Source organism: Sorex fumeus, unplaced genomic scaffold (assembly GCF_029834395.1).
Source record: "Sorex fumeus unplaced genomic scaffold, SorFum_2.1 ptg000018l, whole genome shotgun sequence".
Classification (NCBI taxonomy): Eukaryota; Metazoa; Chordata; class Mammalia; order Eulipotyphla; family Soricidae; genus Sorex; species Sorex fumeus.
This window is the reverse complement of record NW_026606075.1, coordinates 4,766,512-4,785,338: the sequence shown is the minus strand read 5'-3', so window position 1 is coordinate 4,785,338 and position 18,827 is coordinate 4,766,512. Positions and strand designations below refer to the sequence as shown.

The 18,827-nt window shown below is 43.3% G+C and overlaps 1 protein-coding gene across 2 annotated transcripts in view; it reads right to left on the bottom strand.

Annotated features, from left to right (window-relative positions):
* Window positions 1-18,827, bottom strand: part of LIX1 (limb and CNS expressed 1) — a 65,168-nt gene that overhangs the window by 34,289 nt on the left and 12,052 nt on the right. For both annotated transcript variants that reach the window (XM_056112611.1, XM_056112612.1), the window contains exon 2: window positions 10,731-10,894. In XM_056112611.1, the coding sequence (XP_055968586.1) occupies window positions 10,731-10,894 (164 nt within the window). The remainder of the gene's footprint in view (window positions 1-10,730; window positions 10,895-18,827) is intronic.

Below are 18,827 nucleotides of genomic sequence, written 5' to 3'. Positions count from 1 at the left end.
GCAAAAGGAGTCAGCTCGCTACAGGGCTGGGGGATTCCAGCAGAGTTAGATCAAGTCTTTTTCCTCTTCTTTTATTCTTTCTTTTTCTGTTCTTTCCTTTACCCTGCCCCGTCCCCCAGGGTCTGGGATTGAACCCTTGCAAAGCAAGAAAGCAAGCGCTCTACCCTTGCACTAGTTCAGGTTTTTATTTGTCAGAGAACGTTTCCCCGTTCTTGCACTTAACTTCACTCTGCTTTTCTCTAGAGCAGCTAAGCCAGAATCCTTTTTGCTTGATAAGGAAAGACAGAAATTAAAGTTGGGTTAAGGTAAATAAAACTCTCATTAAAATAATATGCACTTCCTCTTTCATGAACGAGTCATAAAAGTCTGATCGTTGGCTAAAATATGACTTTCAGAGGGAAGGGGTTATAACTAAGCTTCCATCTTTGGGGCTCATTAGTTGCAAAACAGGACGCTTTCCTGTGGAGCTATTTCTAGAGGAAATAACTTCTTTAGAAGTTCCGTTACATTGCAGCCCGGATCCTGCCTCTGAGTTAAGGTACACAACTCTGGAGACAGAGGAGAGGTCATGGATGGCTTCAACCAGAAATATCCAGCATTAAAGCAGCATTAGTGAGGGTGGGTGTCAGCTTTATGGCAGGAACTAAGTCTCCATATGGAGCCTGGAATGGCAAGGCCCGGGCTTATTAAACGATCAGTGACTAGAGCACATTACAATCCCATCAAGTCAGGTTCATGATCTAATCAAATCTTTTCCTAGTCCTCTCCTGGCAAAAACTTAGAACTTAATTGTGATTTAAATATTCTTTTCATTCCCTGGGCTTTGAGAAGAATCAGTGTATGAAAGTATAAATAAATCCTATATTTTCATATCTGGTAGGATAGATAATGTCTGCTTACTACTTTAAGTAGCTAAGATAAAATGAGATTAGACTCCCTGATCCTTCAGGCAGTCTTCTTCTTAGAAGAGCTGTATGCTACGTTTTTAAAAATCAGTAATATAAAAGATCACAGTCCTTTTGGAGCTTTCAAGGAGCACATCCGCCCTGACTGTTCCACCTCACATCTCCCAGATGTTCTGCCCCTTTCTGGAAAACCAAACACTGACTGACAATTAAAAAGGAAAACTCAATCAACAACTTACTATGAAAATATTACATGTCTCCATTTCACTTGGTGCTTGACATTATGCAAATATCCCGTTACCTGGCCCCAGGGTTTGACATCTGTATTCACTTTCTGTGTACGAATTTTAACAGTGACAACAAAACACTTTGGTGAAAAAGAGATGACACCTAATGAATTAATGCCTAACACTCCACATGAATTGAGCAATCACATCAGTGTTTTATCTGGAGGGAGAAGAGAGGGGAGGGGATGACATATTTATTCAGTCATTATTCATCAATGAAACAATACCCAGGACTGGACCAATAGTACAGCGGGTAGGACATTTGCCTTGCATGCAGCCGACCTGAGTTCGATTCCCAGCATCCCATATGGTCCTTTGAGCACCGCCAGGAGTAATTCCTGAGTGCAGAGCCAGGAGTAACCCCTGTGCATCACTGGGTGTGACCCAAAAAGCAAAAAAAATATATATCCAAAGGAAGTTTGGAGACTAGAGTGAGAGTACAATGGGTAGAGCACTTGTTTTGTGTACAGCCAACCTGGATTTGATCCCCAGCATCTCATATAGTAAGCCAGAGCATTGCCAGGAGTGATCCCTGGGTACAGAGCCAGAAGTAAGTCCTGAGAACCATTGGATAGCCCCCAAACAAAAACAGAACACACACACACACACACACACACACACACACACACACACACAGTACGCGCGCGCACGCCCAAAAAGGGAAGTTTCCCTTTTATTCCAAATAAGAATCAAATTCAGAAACTCCAATCTTTCTAGTAGACTCTATGTAAAAGAGCATGTTACTTGATGGAGTCACAAACCTTTTAATGAAAATATTACATAAGAGAAAATACTCAATTAAATTCCACTTTTGGATGTGGGAACAAAGCAGCTGCTGAAGGAGTGGTTCTTCTGAGTTCTTGGGGTAGGAGCAGAGAGGTAGTCTGTGGATCTTGGGTTGCTCTTATTGTAAAAGACAGAAATTACTGTATGTTTTTTATGGTCATGATGTCTACCTATACACAGCTGGGAAATGGTGACATGCCTAGACAAAAGTGGTATAAAGAAAATATGTCCCGGGCTGGAGCGATAGCACAATGGGTAGGGCATTTGCCTTGCATGTGGCCAACCCAAGTTTGATTCCCAGCATCCCATATGGTCCCCTGAGCACTGCCAGGAGTAATTTCTGACTGCATGAGCGAGTAGTAAACCCTGTGCATCGCTGGGTATGACCCAAAAAGAAAAAAAAAAAAAAAAGAAAATATGTCCCAAGTATGAATTCCCTTTTAAGCCCGGAAGGTCAGAAGGTGGCTTCTTTTAGGGGCTGGAGAAATAATGCCGTGGGCAGGGCACTTGTCTTGCACGTGACCAACCCAGGTTTGATTCCTGGCACCTGATATGGTCTCCTCAGCCCCATCAGCTGTGATCCCTGAGCATTGCCATGTGTGACCGCCCCCCGAAAACAAAAAACAAAGATAACTTTTTATTTATTTATTTTTTTGGCTTTTTGGCTTTTTGGGTCACACGTGGCAATGCACAGGGGTTACTCTTGGCTCTGCACTCGGGAATTACCCCTGGCGGTGCTCAGGGGACCATATGGGATGCTGGGAATCGAACCCAGGTTGGCCACGTGCAAGGCAAATGCCCTACCGGTTGTGCTATTGCTCCAGCCCCAAAGATGACTTTTTAAACATAACTAAAGCAGAAGTAATCACATGTTCAATATAATTCTATGAAAGAAAAAAATCAATGATGCTTTACTTTTTTTAATGTAAGAAAAGAATACTGTTTTTACTTCTCTTGCCTCCACTGGACTCGTTTACAAAGACTAGTTACAGGTGGGCTTGAGGGAACTCTCCTCTGTCTCTGTCTTTTGTGGATTGTGTGTGTCAAGACTGGGGGCTGGAGAGATAGCACAGCGGGTAGGGCGTTTGCCTTGCACGCGGCCGACCCGGGTTCGATTCCCAGCATCCCATAGGGTCCCCTGAGCACCGCCAGGAGGAATTCCTGAGTGCAGAGCCAGGAGTAGCCCCTGTGCATCGCCGGGTGTGACCCAAAAAGCAAAAAAAAAAAAAAGACTAACTGAAAATTCTTCAATTAGCCTTCATGAGCCGTTCTCCTATAGACTTCAGTGGGAGGTTTCTTTGCAGAAAACCAGTGGTTTGAGTGCTTCTGGGCCTTTTGACTGCTTTCCTTTGAGTAATCAAAAACTAAAGCTCAGCTCTGAAGACTACTTTTCTAAAGAATGAATGAACATAATCTCTTGCAGCTTTCAGAAACCCAGAGGGATTAATCCTGCTACCCCGTCCTCCGCTGCTTCAGTGTTTTTAATCACTTGGCACCATTGGAGGTGACGTCCTCAGCACAGTGAGAGGCGACTGCTGGCATAATGGCTTCTCCATGTCTCAGCACATGGTCTGGGCATTAATAATCCATCGTGAAATGCTTTGCAGTGCACAGGGGTGACGTTTGATTATGTGAAAGGAGTTGTAGGAATGAACAGAGAGGCCCTTACAGGCCAGCTGCTGGCCTCACCATGGTGAAATGCTGGATGGTGAGAAGAGCGTTTAAGATGGCGTCTGAACTGACAAAAGCGTGAGGGCATTACTTTAAGAGAAACGTTCTCTCTTCCTGATTTTCCTCCCTCAAATAATATTCTGAAGGACCACATGGGTAAAAGATTTGGGGGCTAAATCACCCAAATATATTCTCAGAAAAGATCTGATTTAGGAAATTCTGGATCTTTCAAAGCAAGGATGTTAATAATTCCCCTGACAACCTTTAAACATGATGATTTAAACATAAGGTATAGGAGGCCCCGAAGTGATCAGAGCAATCAGTAAGAATTTTAGTTTTATATTTTGAATTCTCTTTCTTAAAGACCAAATACAAGATGTTTTTACGTAAGGGAAGTACTATAATTCCATGTGGAAATTTGTGAAATTATAAAGAAATTTATAATTTAAAAAATTAGATGTCTTAGATTCATATTCTCTATATTAATTTATTGACCTGTCAGATGCATTGCATTCTAGATAGACGAACAAACACAATGCATAACTGGGAATGAATATGACCAAAAATTAGGTATATATGGCCAGGGCTGTTCAGGGGGAGTTATTCTGAAAATTAAATCCGGAGAGAATTAGATTTAAAAAATCAACAGCTTTAAATTAATCCACTTTTAAAACTTTAACCACATATATGATCATAATACCAGCTGGTTTTAATGTTACTCATTTGCTTTCCTAACCTACCTACCATCTAGGGAACTAGAATTAGATAGACCACTTTAGTTGACTATTGATTATGTACAAAATTGTACAAATATCAGCATTTTTGTTCTCTTTTTTTGCGGGGGGACCTACCTGGTGATGCTCAGGAGTTACTCCTGGCTTTGCACGCAGGAATTACTTCTGGCGATACTGAGTGGGACCATATGGGATGCCAACGATCAAACCTAGGTGGGCTGCATGCAAAACAAGTGCCCTACCTACGGTACTATCTCTCCCGCCTATTCTTGGAATCTGTCATTCGTTCATTCTGCTATCTTTCAACAAAACGTTTTAGTCTTGACTCTAGGCAAAACACAATGCTTGGAGTAATAGAGATAGAAGGTCTCCAAGGTACTTCATTTAACGTAGAGACAGAACCAGTACACATATTGCTATGACATAGAGGAAGATACAAAACGTACTGGAAGAAAATTTAAGATAACTATTTAGGGAAATCAAAGGCTGTAGATAGTTCTAGGAGGACAATTCTGACAAATTCCTGGAGCATGTGACATTTGAGCAGGTCCTGGAAAAGAGACAGCTTCAGAAATGAAGAGAAGGTGGAAGCAGTGCTGAGAGAGGGGGTGGAGAGCAAGTGTGCAGGGAGGTCACATGTTGGTAGGAACAGTAAGCAGAAGCTTGGGGTGTCGGAATCCTCCAGAAAGATAGAGGAGATGCCGGGGCCAGCTGTAGGGTCTTTATTAGTGGAACAAAGAATGTAGACTTTATTATTTATTTAATTTATTTTTAGGGTCACACCTGGCGATGCACATGGATCACTCCTGGCTCTGCATTCAGGAATTACTCCTGACAGTGCTCAGAGTACCATATGGGATGCTGGGAATCGAACCCCGGTCAGCCGTGTGCAAGGCAAACACCTTACCCGCTGTGCTATTGCTCCAGCCCAAACGAAGAATGTAGACTTTAATAAGAAGGTAAAATAAGGAACCTGTGAAGCTATTTTTTAAAACCTTTTTTTGTTGTTGTTTTGGGGCCAATCCTGGGTTCGATTGCACCTGGAATTACTTCTGGTGGTGCTCGGGAGACCATATGGGATGCTGGGAATTGAACCCTGGTGCAAATAAGTGCTCCAGGACTTACTCCTCCCTCTGTTCTCAGAGATCATTCCTGGCAAGTGCCCTTCCCACTGTACTAACTCCCTGGCCCCCTAAAAATTATTTATTGTGAAATAATTTGAGACTTATGGATGAGTTGCAAAGATAATATAGAGATCCCACAAAATGAGCTCCTATAATCCACAGAAGTTATGATGTAATATTCTTAGATTATACTTCTACGACTGAATCCCCTTATTTATTTCTGAATATAGCAGATGTCTTATCTTCTAACTCTGACTCAGAAGAGCTATAACCTTATTTTTCATATTTATCTTTTCAAAGACATGTTTCTTGGTTTTATTCTGAGCTATCAGTTTCCCTGGTGCTTGCTTACATTAAACATTCTAGTGATGTTTTTTCACAAAACAAGTGAAGGGCTGGCTCAGGGCAGGGATGCATGCCTGGGAGTGCAGAGCCCGGGTTCAACCCCTGAGCGCACACGGACCTTTCTAGCATCACTCCATGTAGCCTTGGTAGCCCCCAGCACTGTTAAGGAGATGCGCCCCAACCCCCTGAAAAATCTTTTTTTTTTTGCTTTTTGGATCACACCCGGCGATGCACAGGGGTTACTCCTGGCTCATGCACTCAGGAATTACTTCTGATGGTGCTCGGGGGACCATATGGGATGCTGGGAATCGAACCCGGGTGCAAGGCAAACACCCTACCTGCTGTTCTATTACTCCAGCCCCTGAAAAATCTTTAAGAAAAGCAAAAACAAAGCAATTTTATTTTAAGTTGAGTTTAGAGCAAAGACAGAAGTAGGTAAGACACCTGGGATAAATTCAGGATTGACACATTTAATCTAGTATTCAAGTTCCAGAGAGAGAAAAAGAAAGTAGAAAGGAGGACATCAATGAGAAAAGCAGTTCTCTTTAAACTCAAGGAAATCACAGGTTTCTCCTCTGACGCGGTTCAATCCAATTGTGAAAGGTTTCTTGCTGGGGCTGGAGTAAACCCTGAGCACTGTGGGGTCTGGTCCAAAAACAAAACAGAAAACTCTTTGATCTGTATATCTGGTAGAACGCTTGTTGCTCTGTGTCCTACAGATATGTGGGGGGGGCTTGGATTTTTTTGTGTATGCTTGTTTATTTGGGTTGCCAGGGTTTACTCCTGGCTCTGCACTAAGGGGGGACTGTATGGGTATTGGGGATCGAACCCAAGTTGGCCGTGTGCAAGGCTAGAATCTGCTGACCCTCATCTTTGATTCTTCTGTCCTGAACCTGTTGGAATTGGATTGAACCACGTCAGAGGAGAAACTTGTGATTTCCTTGAGTTTAAAGAAAACTGCTTTTCTCACTGATGTCCTCCTTTCTACTTTCTTTTTCTCTCTCTGGAACTTGAATGGCGGGGGCTCCGGCAGCCGAAGACCTCCAGGACCAGCCACCACCATGCCGAGACCACTCTCCGCACACCTGAAGGTACTGGCAGAGGGACAAATCCATGCGGGTTCCAGGGCCGAGATCTCCCAGCCTACTCGGATTGGAGTCGAGCATCCTCCACCCAGAACCTCCAAATTCCAGTAGGCAGGGGTCACACCCACCACCTGGCCCCCTGGCGCCGTGTAATCCCATCAATGGCCAAGACTCAGAGACTATAAAATCCAGCTCCTGGAACCGCGTGGCCGCATTCGCGGCCGCGCAACATCTTCTCAGGACATCTTTTATGACATCTTACTATCTCATTCCTACTTTGGACAAACTTGCAGGCTATCGAATGTAGCCTGCCCACAGGGCAGAGTCTGGCAAACTCCCTGTGGCGTCCCCAATATGCCAAATACCAGTAACAATGATGGGTCTCATTCTCCTAAAGAGCCTTGAATATAATCTCAGGGTTAGGATGAAAGAGACGTTACTGGGGCCTGCTCGAGGCAATCGACGAATAACAGGATGATGAAATGAAATGAAATGAACTTGAATACTAGATTAAATGTGTCAATCCTGAATTTATCCCAGGTGTCTTACCTACTTCTGTCTTTGCTCTAAACTCAACATTGACTTTACTATTTTTCACCTTATTAGCCTCAAAAATTAGGCTGTTATCTCTGTCTACTCACCAATTTTCTCTTCTTGTTTACGTTTGTGGTTCTAGTTTGGAACTCCTATGTTAACTTTCGCTTCTGTACTTGCTCTCTCTGCTCCTGCTTCCATCTGCCTGCCACCTGCTTCCCCTTTATCAAGACAGTTCAGAGGTTTTCCTTAAAGAATCTCCTTTTGAAAGTTTCCACCTCAAATCCCATTCAAAATATGGTGGTGGAAAGGTGCAGTGGTGGTGAGATTGGTGTTTGAATATTAAATATAATGAATTATTGTGAGCAGCTTTATAAGAATAAAATAAAATTAAAAAAAAGAATCTCCTTTCTGTGCACCACATCCTCCTGAAAGACCTTGACTGCAGTGGTAAAGGGGTCCCATTTCACCCTCAAAAACGGAGGATGGACTTGCAGGATCTTGGGGATTAGAGTTGCTGCCTTTCTTCCCCCTTCTCTGCCCTTCCCTCCCCAACCCCATCCCCACCCCGGCCTTAGCTATGACATCTGCAGTTGCATTCAGCTCTGCAAGGAGGCTTCCAGACCCACCTTCAAATCACCCTCAGCAGACAAGTCCTGAAGCAGTTCTGAAATCAGCTTTAACATCACCCAAGCTGCTGCCAGAGGCATTGCTCCAAAATACATGAGAATGGAGAAAGAGAATACGCATGCTCAGAATCCCTCAGGGTGCTGATCTGACACAAATGAAATTTTTTTTTTTTTTTGGCAAAGCAGGAAGAGCTCTCAGGGGTTGAAGCAAGTACTTAAGGGGCCTCACAGGGCGCCTTGGGGCCACAGTCTCACTGTTTCCCTGCCACACACACAGGTAATCCCAAGTGGTTGTGAGTTCTTGTGCTCTTGCCTGTTCCATGCCTCTGCCGGTCACTCCCCATGCTGAAGCTGACCTCTCCCCTGTACCAACCAGCAACAAGCACACACACACACACACACACACACACATACACACACACACACACACACACACACCTTGCCCTTCTCCTTGGATTTTCCCCAACAGACATAAGTTTGTGAGTCAACTTTATTAAATTGTAGTCTCCTCTCCACAAAGGATTTGGTCTGACAGAAAACAGATACGCGGTAACAAGAAATGATGAAAGAGTGAGGGGCAAGTTCAAATGGAGAGTGCAGGTAGAAATACAAATAACATCAAGTGTGAGGTTAGTCCTACAAACGCCCTGACTTAGAGTCAGTTCCCTGCCCTCCCCATACATTGAGATACACTGGGGGCTGGAGAGAAGTGCAGGACAGAACCGACTTGCCTTGTATGCAGCTGGCCTTGACCCTGGTTTAAATCCCCGGCACTACATATGGTCTGCTGAGAACTGCCAAGATCCACTCCTAACACAGAGCCAGGAATAGCCCCTGAGCACTTCTGGGTGTGGCTGACTCCCTCTCCTCAAACAACGAGATATACTGAAAATTTGCTTCTGGGATTCTTAGTTGTCAAAAGCTAAGTGGGAAATACAGAGCTTGTGAGTTTCACACTGCCCAAAAGCTATACAGTATTTGTGCATGTTATTAAAAATTGAGAGATAGTTTGCTGTACTAAGGTATGATCTGATGAAGGTGACTGGTAAACTGTGAAGATCCTTATTTTATACTTTTACTGACCATCAAATATCATTCCAGGTAATCACCTTTCATTCTTTTTCCTTTGGATATTGATTTCCTTAAGCTATAGACAATAACCTCATTCCTTAGTCAAAGGCTTAATGGCTTAATATTTCTTTTTCTTTTTTTTTGTTTTTTGCTTTTTGGGTCACACCCGGCGATGCACAGAGATTACTCCTGGCTCATGCACTTAGGAATTACTCCTGGCTGTGCTCGGGGGACCATGGGATGCTGGGAATCAAACCTGGGTCAGCCGCGTGCAAGGCAAATGCCCTACCCGCTGTGCTATCACTCCAGCCCGATGGCTTAATATTTCTTCACCACTCAGTGTTTTTTTTTATACACACTGGTAATCAGGTTTTAAAGGTTAGTATAGCACCGTAGCACTGTCATCCCGTTGTTCATCGATTTGCTCGAGCGGGCACCAGTAACGTCTTCATTGTGAGACTTGTTACTGTTCTTGTCATATTGAATATGCCACAATCTCTGCGTGTAGGTGGGAAACTCTCAGTAGCTTGCCAGGCTCTCTGGGAGGGATGGAGAAATTGAACCCGGGTCGGCCACGTGCAAGGCAAACACCCTACCCACTGTGCTATTGCTCCAGCAAATTATTTTGAGTGAGTTGGGAATCGAACTAAAAATGCACCACTGTTCACACTGATGATGAATCTAGTAAAGACTTATTGAAAATGTCTTCATAATAATTATCAAAGTGGGATGATATTAGAACAATAGTAGAGTAGGTAAGGCCTTGCATGGTTCTAACCTGGGATTTATCCCTGGCATATGGTCCCCAGAGCACTACCAGGAGTAATTTCTGAGGGCAGAGTCGGGAGTAAGCCCTGAGCATTACTAGGTGAGACCTGAAAACAAACAAAATTATTATTATTATTATTATTATTACTATTATTAATGTGGCTTATATAATATATACTATGGAGAGATAAACTCAGTATATCTGTTTCACATGACTCCTAGTTGGCCAGTGGGTACATACCACAAAATAAAGGTCAGAGGCCTCAAGGAAAGCAGACATACAGCTTCTCAGAGGCAGAACAGGCACTTACTACAGAGGCCTGACTTCAACCCTGAGTTTCACTTTTGATGTTAGCTTATGCTTTGCTATGTAATACGCTGATCAGCATTTAATTACAAAATTCACGAGAGTGGAGATTTGGTTGATGGAAGGGTCTATTGCAAAGACTGCCAAAGGTACCTTGTTCTTTAAGTTTTATTCCCAAGAATTTTGAGGAAAAAGGCAACAGGCATTAGGCAAATAGATGTTGAAATTTGTACTTTTCATAAAGAAGCATCAGGACCCACCATATTCTAAAACACTTGCATTTAAGCAAATCAGAACATCTCACCAATTTTCCCTTATAAGTGGTGAAATATAGTACATTCTTTCTCAGGATGATCAAGAAAATTTACCATGGTACTATTTTATGAAAAAGCTAACTTCTTTTTTTTTTTTTAAAAAAAGCTAACTTCTTAAAAAAAAAAAAGAAAAGTTAGCTTTCACCGGCCAACTTTTGGTTGTTTCTTACCTGAAAGTTGCCAAAACAGCTTCCTCCTGGGAGGGTGACGTAACTCACAAAGGGAGGTCCCGGGGAAGGGAGGGACTCGTAGATCACCAAGCCTTCGCTTGGGAACGCAGCTCTCTGCTTCTGCTTGCTTTCCCAGAATTCCTGTAGCATTGACACGACATTCACTGAAAAGACAAGAAACATAATCAGTTATTATGTGCAGGTGGTATTGTAAGACACATTGATTCCTAAATGAGAGTACAGGAGAACAGAACAGGTGTATTTGGTGAAGAAAAGAGGGGCTTCCAGTAGTGAAAGAAGCACACAGTATTCAACAGAAATGTGTTCATTTCTCTAGGAACGTGACTGAAGGGATTCTAATTCTCACTACACTGCATTATCTTAAATTTACTCTAAAATTTTTATCTGTTTTGTTTTGGGTCCGCATCTGGCAGTGCTCAGGGGTTACTCCTGGTTGTGCTTGGGTGACCATATAGGATACCAAAGAATGAACCTGGGTAGGTTCATGTAAGGTAAACACCCAACCCACTACCATTGCTCTGCCCCTAAAATTTCTTTCTTTCATTCTTTTTATTTGAGATTGAGTTTTAAAAACTCTCACTCTCCTTAAAAAATTTCTCTGAATAAATATAAAATATCATAATATGAGACTAATACTCAAGAACAGTAGAGACGGGGCCAGAAAGATTGCTCCATGGTTGGAAGCCTGCCTCATGAACTGGGGGAGAAGGCAGCTGGGATAGAGAGGGGATCACTAAGTCAGTGATGGTTGGAGGGATCACCTGGGGTGGGAGATGTGTGCTGATAGTAGATACAGGACCAAACATGATAACCTCTCAGTGTTTGTATTGCAAACCATAATGCCCAAAAGGAGAGAGGGGTATGGGGGAAATTGTCTGCCATAAATGGAGGGAGAGGGGTGGGGCTGGGGTGGGAACGGATACTGGGGACACTGGTGGTGGAAAATGGGCACTGGTGGAGGGATGGGTGTTCGATCATTGTACGACTGGAACTCAAACATGAAAGCTTTGTAAATGTAGCTCACAGCGATTCAATTAAAAAAAAAATCTCTGAATAAACTCTGTCTAGAGTTATGATTATTCATTGTCCCGACCTGTATTTCTCATAGACTTGTGAGCTTACACAATGAAAGAAAAGGAAGTAAAGATGTAAGCAATGCAAATTTCTTGAGACTCATCTCTTGGGAGACTTAAGAACAGAAAGGCACAGATAGACTGCTCCATAACTAAAAGCCTGCCTCAGGAGCAAAGGGGAGAAGGCAGCTGGAATAGAGAAGGGATCACTAAGGAAAAGATGGCTGGAGGAATCTGTTGGGATGGGAGATGTGCGCAGAAAGTCGATAAAGGACCAAACATGAGAACCTCTCAGGGTCTGTGTTGCAAACCATAATGCCCAAAAGTAGAGAGATTATGGGGAATCATGTCTGCCATGGAGGCAGGGGGAGGGTGGCAAAGCAGGGGGGGGGCGTGTACCGGGGATATTGGTGGTGGGGGATGTGCACTGGTGGAGGGATGGGTTGTGATTGGGATTGTTGTGTGATTGTAACCCAAACATGAAAGCTTCTAACTATCTCATGGTGATTCAATAAAATTTAAAAAAAAAAAAAAGAACAGAAAGGCAGAAAAAAAGAAGATGGTTTCATGTCCCTCCCCACCCAGATGCAAAGAAGAATGCAAGGTAATTGTGTAATGGTAGGGAGCTGGGAAAATCTATGAGCGAAACTAATAATGCGGGGACCATGTCAAGAACTAGGTCAGCTCAATGACTTCAGAAAGCATAGCAGTGGCTAGAGCCATATGTTCTGAATTTAGTGACCTGTGATAGCCTGCAGAAGTTCCAGATCAAATTAGGTTGGTTTGTTTATCCTGTACTGCAAATTGAGTTGTGGAAATTAACAAGGATAATAAAATTGTGAAGTCAAACGGGACATGAAAGGTCATGCAGGCAAAGCTCTGCCTCATGCAGGAATTCCTTGTGTAATGCCCAGACAGCTGCCACCTGAATGTGCGAAGACCTGGCACTTGACATATCTCAAGGCAGTCAGTCTGTTGCAATTACTAATGGCACTAACTGTGAATAGGTCTCTTAGGGGAATGGAAGGTGCTTCCTTTTAAGGTTCTGATAAGGGGTTGATTTGCCATTTCTGAGGCCTTATAGATATTGATTGCCTTATTCACACGAAAGCTCAGCAGACATTTGATGACATGGTAGGGCGTCTGTTCTTTCCATCTGCCTGGCATTTGCATTCTCTCCCTCGGGGCATTGCAGACGTTCCCCTTGAAGAATCACATTCCCTTTAATCAGGCCTCTCCAGAGCTGAGGTGTGGGGATTTGATCCACGCTAACCAGAAAGCCAATGAAACCAGAATGTCAGTTGATTGTGAAATGGTGGAAGAATAGGCCCTCTCTCTGTGCTCTTCTCCCATTACACACACACACACACACACACACACACACACACACACACACAGAGGTATGCATGTGCAAGCACACACATGAGTCTCTTGGAAGGAGAGGGGAGGAAAAAAAAAAAGGTGCTGCCCAAGCAAGGAGCAACGGGGCTGAGAAAAAAAGAATGCAAGAGAAGATTAAGTTCTGAGCTCTCCTGACACATTGAGACCCTGGGTCCAGCTATGTCCACATCTAGGATATCCGATTGTGTCTTTGAGTCATCTGAACAAAGCATCTGCTTTGTTTCCTTAAGCTGTTTGTACTGCTGTCAGAATCAGAGCTTAGCTTAGAGGTACTCATCATGTACGGCACTTTCTTTCTTTCTTTCTTTCTTTCTTTCTTTCTTTCTTTCTTTCTCTCTTTCTTTTTTTAAATTTTATTGAATCACCATGAGATAGTTACAAGCTTTCATGTTTGGGTTACAATCACACAACAATCCCAATCACAACCCATCCCTCCACTAATGGACATTCCCCACCACCAATATCCCCGGTATATCCCCCTTTCCCACTCCCCCTACCTCCATGGCAGACATGATTCCCCATAATCTCTCTCTACTTTTGGGCATTATGGTTTGCAATACAGACCCTGAGAGGTTATCATGTTTGGTCTTTTATCCACTTTCTGCACACATCTCCCATCCTGACCGATTCCTCCAGCCATCTTTTCCTTAGTGATCCCTTCTCTATTCCAGCTGCCTTCTCCCCTTTGCTCCTGAGGCAGGCTTCCAGCTATGGAGCAATCTATCTGTCCCATGCATATACTACTATCCTTAGGTATCAGCCTCATGTTATGTTGTTTTATACTCCACAAATGAGTGCAGTCCTTCTATGTCTGTCCCTCTCTTTCTGACTCATTTCACTTAGCATGATACTCTCCTTGTCTATCCATTTATAAGCAAAGTTCATGACTTAATCTCTCCTGCCTATATGTTCATTGCAACACCGTTCACAATAGCCAAAATCTGGAAACAACCCAAATGCCCTAGAACAGATGACTGGTTAAAGAAACTTTGGTACATCTACACATGTACAACACTTTCTAGGCTGCTTTACTTCTGTCTACTTCACTTATCAGCTTCCAGTATACATATAGTTTAGGCAACATGTAAGGTGTCCAAGAAATTGGATGGCTGTGAAAATCTTAAAACTTTGGTGTTTAGTATTTAAGAAATGTTTTGGGAATGAAACTGGGAAAATATAATAATTCCAGTGGGAATAACTGATTTTTTAGTTTATAAAATTCATATTGGAGTAAATATTGCTCATTACAGAGATTTTTCCTGAATTAAGAATATTTGAAATGATTTTCTTTTTCCTTCTTCAAAACAGAACTGCAACTTTTATCTTCTAAACTGTGTTTCTGTCTCCCATCTTCTCCTGTCTCCCATTTTCAAGAAAACGTTTTTTTGAGCTGGTATGTGTGTCTAGTTGCGATTAACAGCCAGAATTTAGTGATATGCCTTGAAGATTGAAGTCTAAAGTCAAAGCTTGTGGCCTGGTGCTCTGTTGGTCAAGAAGGATCACTGTCCTGCCAAGTCAGTTGTTCCCTGCTGAGTGACATTTAGCTGAGAAACGGAGCAGACCGACGCAGACTCCTGATCAGGTCAAGCGAACACAAGAATTTTGGCATGTACGGTTATGTGGACCAAGGAGTACTAAGGCATGTAGAATTATGCATGAACTAAAGCAGCACTTGTCAAATTTTTCATTCTAGGAGATTTCTTTGATGATCCCATGTATGTCAACGCCTCAAAGAGTGCAACGTATGCATTTCATGCACTTGCACACACATAATCCATCTTTCTATCTCTGTCTCCGCTGGCGACTGGAGAAGCAGATGAATGGAGTGCAGAGGGAAGAAGGCCAGCTCACCTCTTGGAATCTCAAAGATGGCTACATCAGAGGATGCTCTGTTTATGAAACACATGCTCCTTCATTTTTTTTTTTTTTGAGTAGCAACAACAAGGGTCATGGACAGTGTCAATGAAGATGTGAGCAAAGGGTCCTCTACCGCTGATGGAAACCACCCAGGTCTGAAGCTCCAAGTCTGAGGCTCGGCCTCACCATGGAATCTATTCCAAAGTCTTGTCTCCAGCTGCACTGAACCTGCAATTCTCAGCCCATCACTTGGAGAAGGTGTCACCTTTGTTTCTTATTTATTTAATTATTAGGGATGGGGGTGGTGTTGGTGCTCAGGGCTTATGCTCTGTACTCAGGGATCACTCCTGATGAGTTTAGGGGACTAGATGGGCTACCAGGGATTGAACTCAGGTTGGCTGCATGCAAAGCAAACACCCTCCTCACTATAGTATTGCTCGGGGCCTGGGCGGTGGCACCTTTGGAGAGTTGTTAAGTACAGTTGAAGTCGTGAGGGTGGAGAGAGCCCCTGAAAGAAAAGGAAGTGTTTTCAGGGCTTTCCTCTTCATCATGTGAACATGCAGCAAGAATGTGGCCCTCCTCCTGCCAGGAAGAAGGCTCTTACCAAGAGTCAAATCTACTGACAATGCAGCTTGGGTCTCTCAGCCTCCAGAATCACGAGAGGACCAATGTCTAGTATCAATCACCTGTGTACTGGTATTTGGGGTCAGCAGCCTGACTTCACAAAGAGAAGCCTTTTCAGTGGCTCTGAATATGTCGTGTGACAAGACGCGGTGCTCTGTGTTTACAGACAAGTGTGACTGCTTTATTTATCACTGGCTTTTGAATGTGTGCAGGTTGGTCATCAGGTCTCCCAGGAAGTCTCTTGCACATGAGGTTTTCATTTTTCCTTCTTCAAGTTCCCTTTTGATGACTGAGTTCAGCACCGAGGCTTCCAAAAAAGGCAACTGAGTAACAAAGATTCTCCAGCCATGTGGCATATGTTGGTCATCAACTTTTGACCGTCTGTACTGAAATCCCCAAGTAGTTTCTGCCAGGAGCTTGTTCCTGAATATCTGAATATACTCTGCTCTCCCCGCCTCCCACTTTACTTAAACACTGTAACTTATAAACTTCTTTCCGATGCATTTGTTACAGGTATTTGATATTCCAACCCCAATCCCACCACCACTGTCATCTTCCCTTCACCATTGCCTCAGTTTTCCCAACCACCCTCACCCTATTCCTATCTCAGGCCCCAAATAATTTATTGTATATTGCCTGTTACCATGAAATGGCTAATGGAATGATCAAAAACCACTTCTGTAAAAGAAAAGTTGTAAAGATTATTATATCTCACCTTGGGGACATTAAGCCTTTGTCTTGAGGATTTACTAAGCTGCTGTTACTAGTGGAGGCTTCTCCGGTTCATGGTTTTGTTACTCGATCTTAGTTGGCATCTACATTCCATTCCACTCAACCTGCTGTGCTCCTACTGGGACGTTAGTATGGTAGAGATTGGAGATGTCCAGAAACTCCAGAATAATTAACTGAGAAATTACACAGCAGTTGTAGTGGAATGTGGGTGTGGCTGCTGGGGCCATAGGCTGCTTTAACATCAGGGTCTTGCTTCGAGATCTCCTTCCTCTTTTATTGTTGACAGTGCCCATTCCCTCTCTCCATGCAATTTACTTCAGTAGTAATAGCATTTCCTCCATCAGGCCTTCCACACTGGTGCCAGTCCACATGAATCTCCTCTCCTGGGCTTTTCTTTCACCAGCATCCCTATGTCATAGCCCTTAGTCTCCTAGAAACCAGGCGAACAAAATGGATGCAGTGCATCTGGTTCAATTTATCAAGTATCAATTTATCAACTGGGCTGCCCTCCTTCTTTTCAGAGGGATAAAGTGCCTTGTGATAACAGTTTATTTTCAGGAGGACGTTTTTCTGTTATTTAACTCAGCACAGACTGTGAGATTCTAGAGGGGCAGGGACTCTGGTTCAGTCTCCTGTGCTATTTCCTTGGGATCCAACATCAAAGTTTCATCTTGAAGCAGCTGTTGGAATTCATGTGACATTTAGCAGAGCTCTGCCTACCAGAATAGTTTGAGTGCAAGCAAGTGAAGATAAGTAGAAGGTAGGTGAAGTCATGAAGTTCATCAAGACTTCCTCCTGGAAGCAGAGGTTGCCTACATGGATCCCTGTGGTGTGCTGATCCCATCTGTGTGTGGATGGCAGCCTGGACCCAGCTGGCACAGGTACAGAAAGATCAAACCTAGTCAGAGTGGAGACATTATTGTACCTTACTTGCTGGCCTGACTTGACCTTCATAATAACTAGCACTCCTAGGAAACAGTAGGAACTGATCTGTTCCTATAACAATAATATCCTGTCTATTCCCTTTGTAGACTGCATGGGGCTCAGTTGAAAAAGAATTTTCTGGAACCTGTGGATCAGAAAATCATAATCACGTAGTAGTGTGACCTTGGCATGCTCTAGCTAGCACCTGTCTTGATCAAAAAATAATTTTAAGGCAGAGTTCTGCCTCTAAAGTTTACAGTGTGACTGATGAAATCACATACACATAATTGGTGAACAAAGTATTGGTGTGACTCTGTATGGCGGAGATGACTTCAAAGAAATCCTGAAACCTTAAAAATGTATGGTACCATCTACACAATGGAGTACTATGTAGCTGTTAGAAAAGATGAAGTCATGAAATTTACATACAAGTGGTACAATATGGAAAGTATCATGCTAAGCGAAATGAGTCAGAAAGAGAGGGATAGACATAGAAAGATTGCATTCATCTGGGGGATATAAAGTAACAAAGTATGAGATTAATACCCAAGAATAGCTGAGATCAGCACCAGGAGGATTACTCCATAACTTAGAGGCCAGCCGGGTATCCTAGAGGAAAGGGCAGTTCAGATAGAGAAGGGAGCACCAAATAAAGGATGTTTGGAGGATCCTCCCAGGAGGGGAGATGCATGTCGAAAGTAGACTATGGACTGAACATGTTTGCCACTCAATGCCTCTTTTGCAGACCACAGCACCCAAAAGGAGAGAGAGGGAAATGCCCTGCCACAGAGACAGGGGGGATGGGGGGATGGGGGTGGGAGGGATATTATCCATGGTGGTGGAAAATGGGCACTGGTGGAGGGATGGGTATCTGATCATTGTATAATTGAAACCAAAGCACAAAAAATTGTAAATCTACAACTGTAAAAAAAAATAAAATAAAATAAAATAAAGGGAAAAAAAATGTACGGTACCAGCAAGTCAACTGAGGTAAAAGTGTAAGACCAGAGAGGTAGTACAGGGATTAAGGTACTTGCCTTGCACATAGCTGACCTCCGTTGAGTCCCCAGCACTGATAGGGACCCCTACCCCCAACCCCACCCCCAGCACTGCCAGGTTTGATAGTGAGCAAAGCTGGGTGAGGCTCCAGGAACAAGAAAAAAAAAAGTAGGTGATGCAGTCTTGGAAAGTCAGGGGAAACCTGCATATGAAGAAGAACTAAAGAACTAAGCTAAATTCCCTCAAAGAAATGAGATTTAAAGGGGGCATAGGGGTAGGGAGGAGACTTTTGAAAATGAGAAAGTCTGGGGAGGGAGTTAGGTAGTAGAGCCTGTGCAAAGCACTGAGTTGAGTCCCCAGAAGTGCATCAAGCACTCCCAAGCCCCTGGCACCCCTGCATGTGTCTCCTGTTTGAAAAAGAGCGAGTTTGGCAGAGAGTAAAGGAATAAACAATCATGTGTCATCA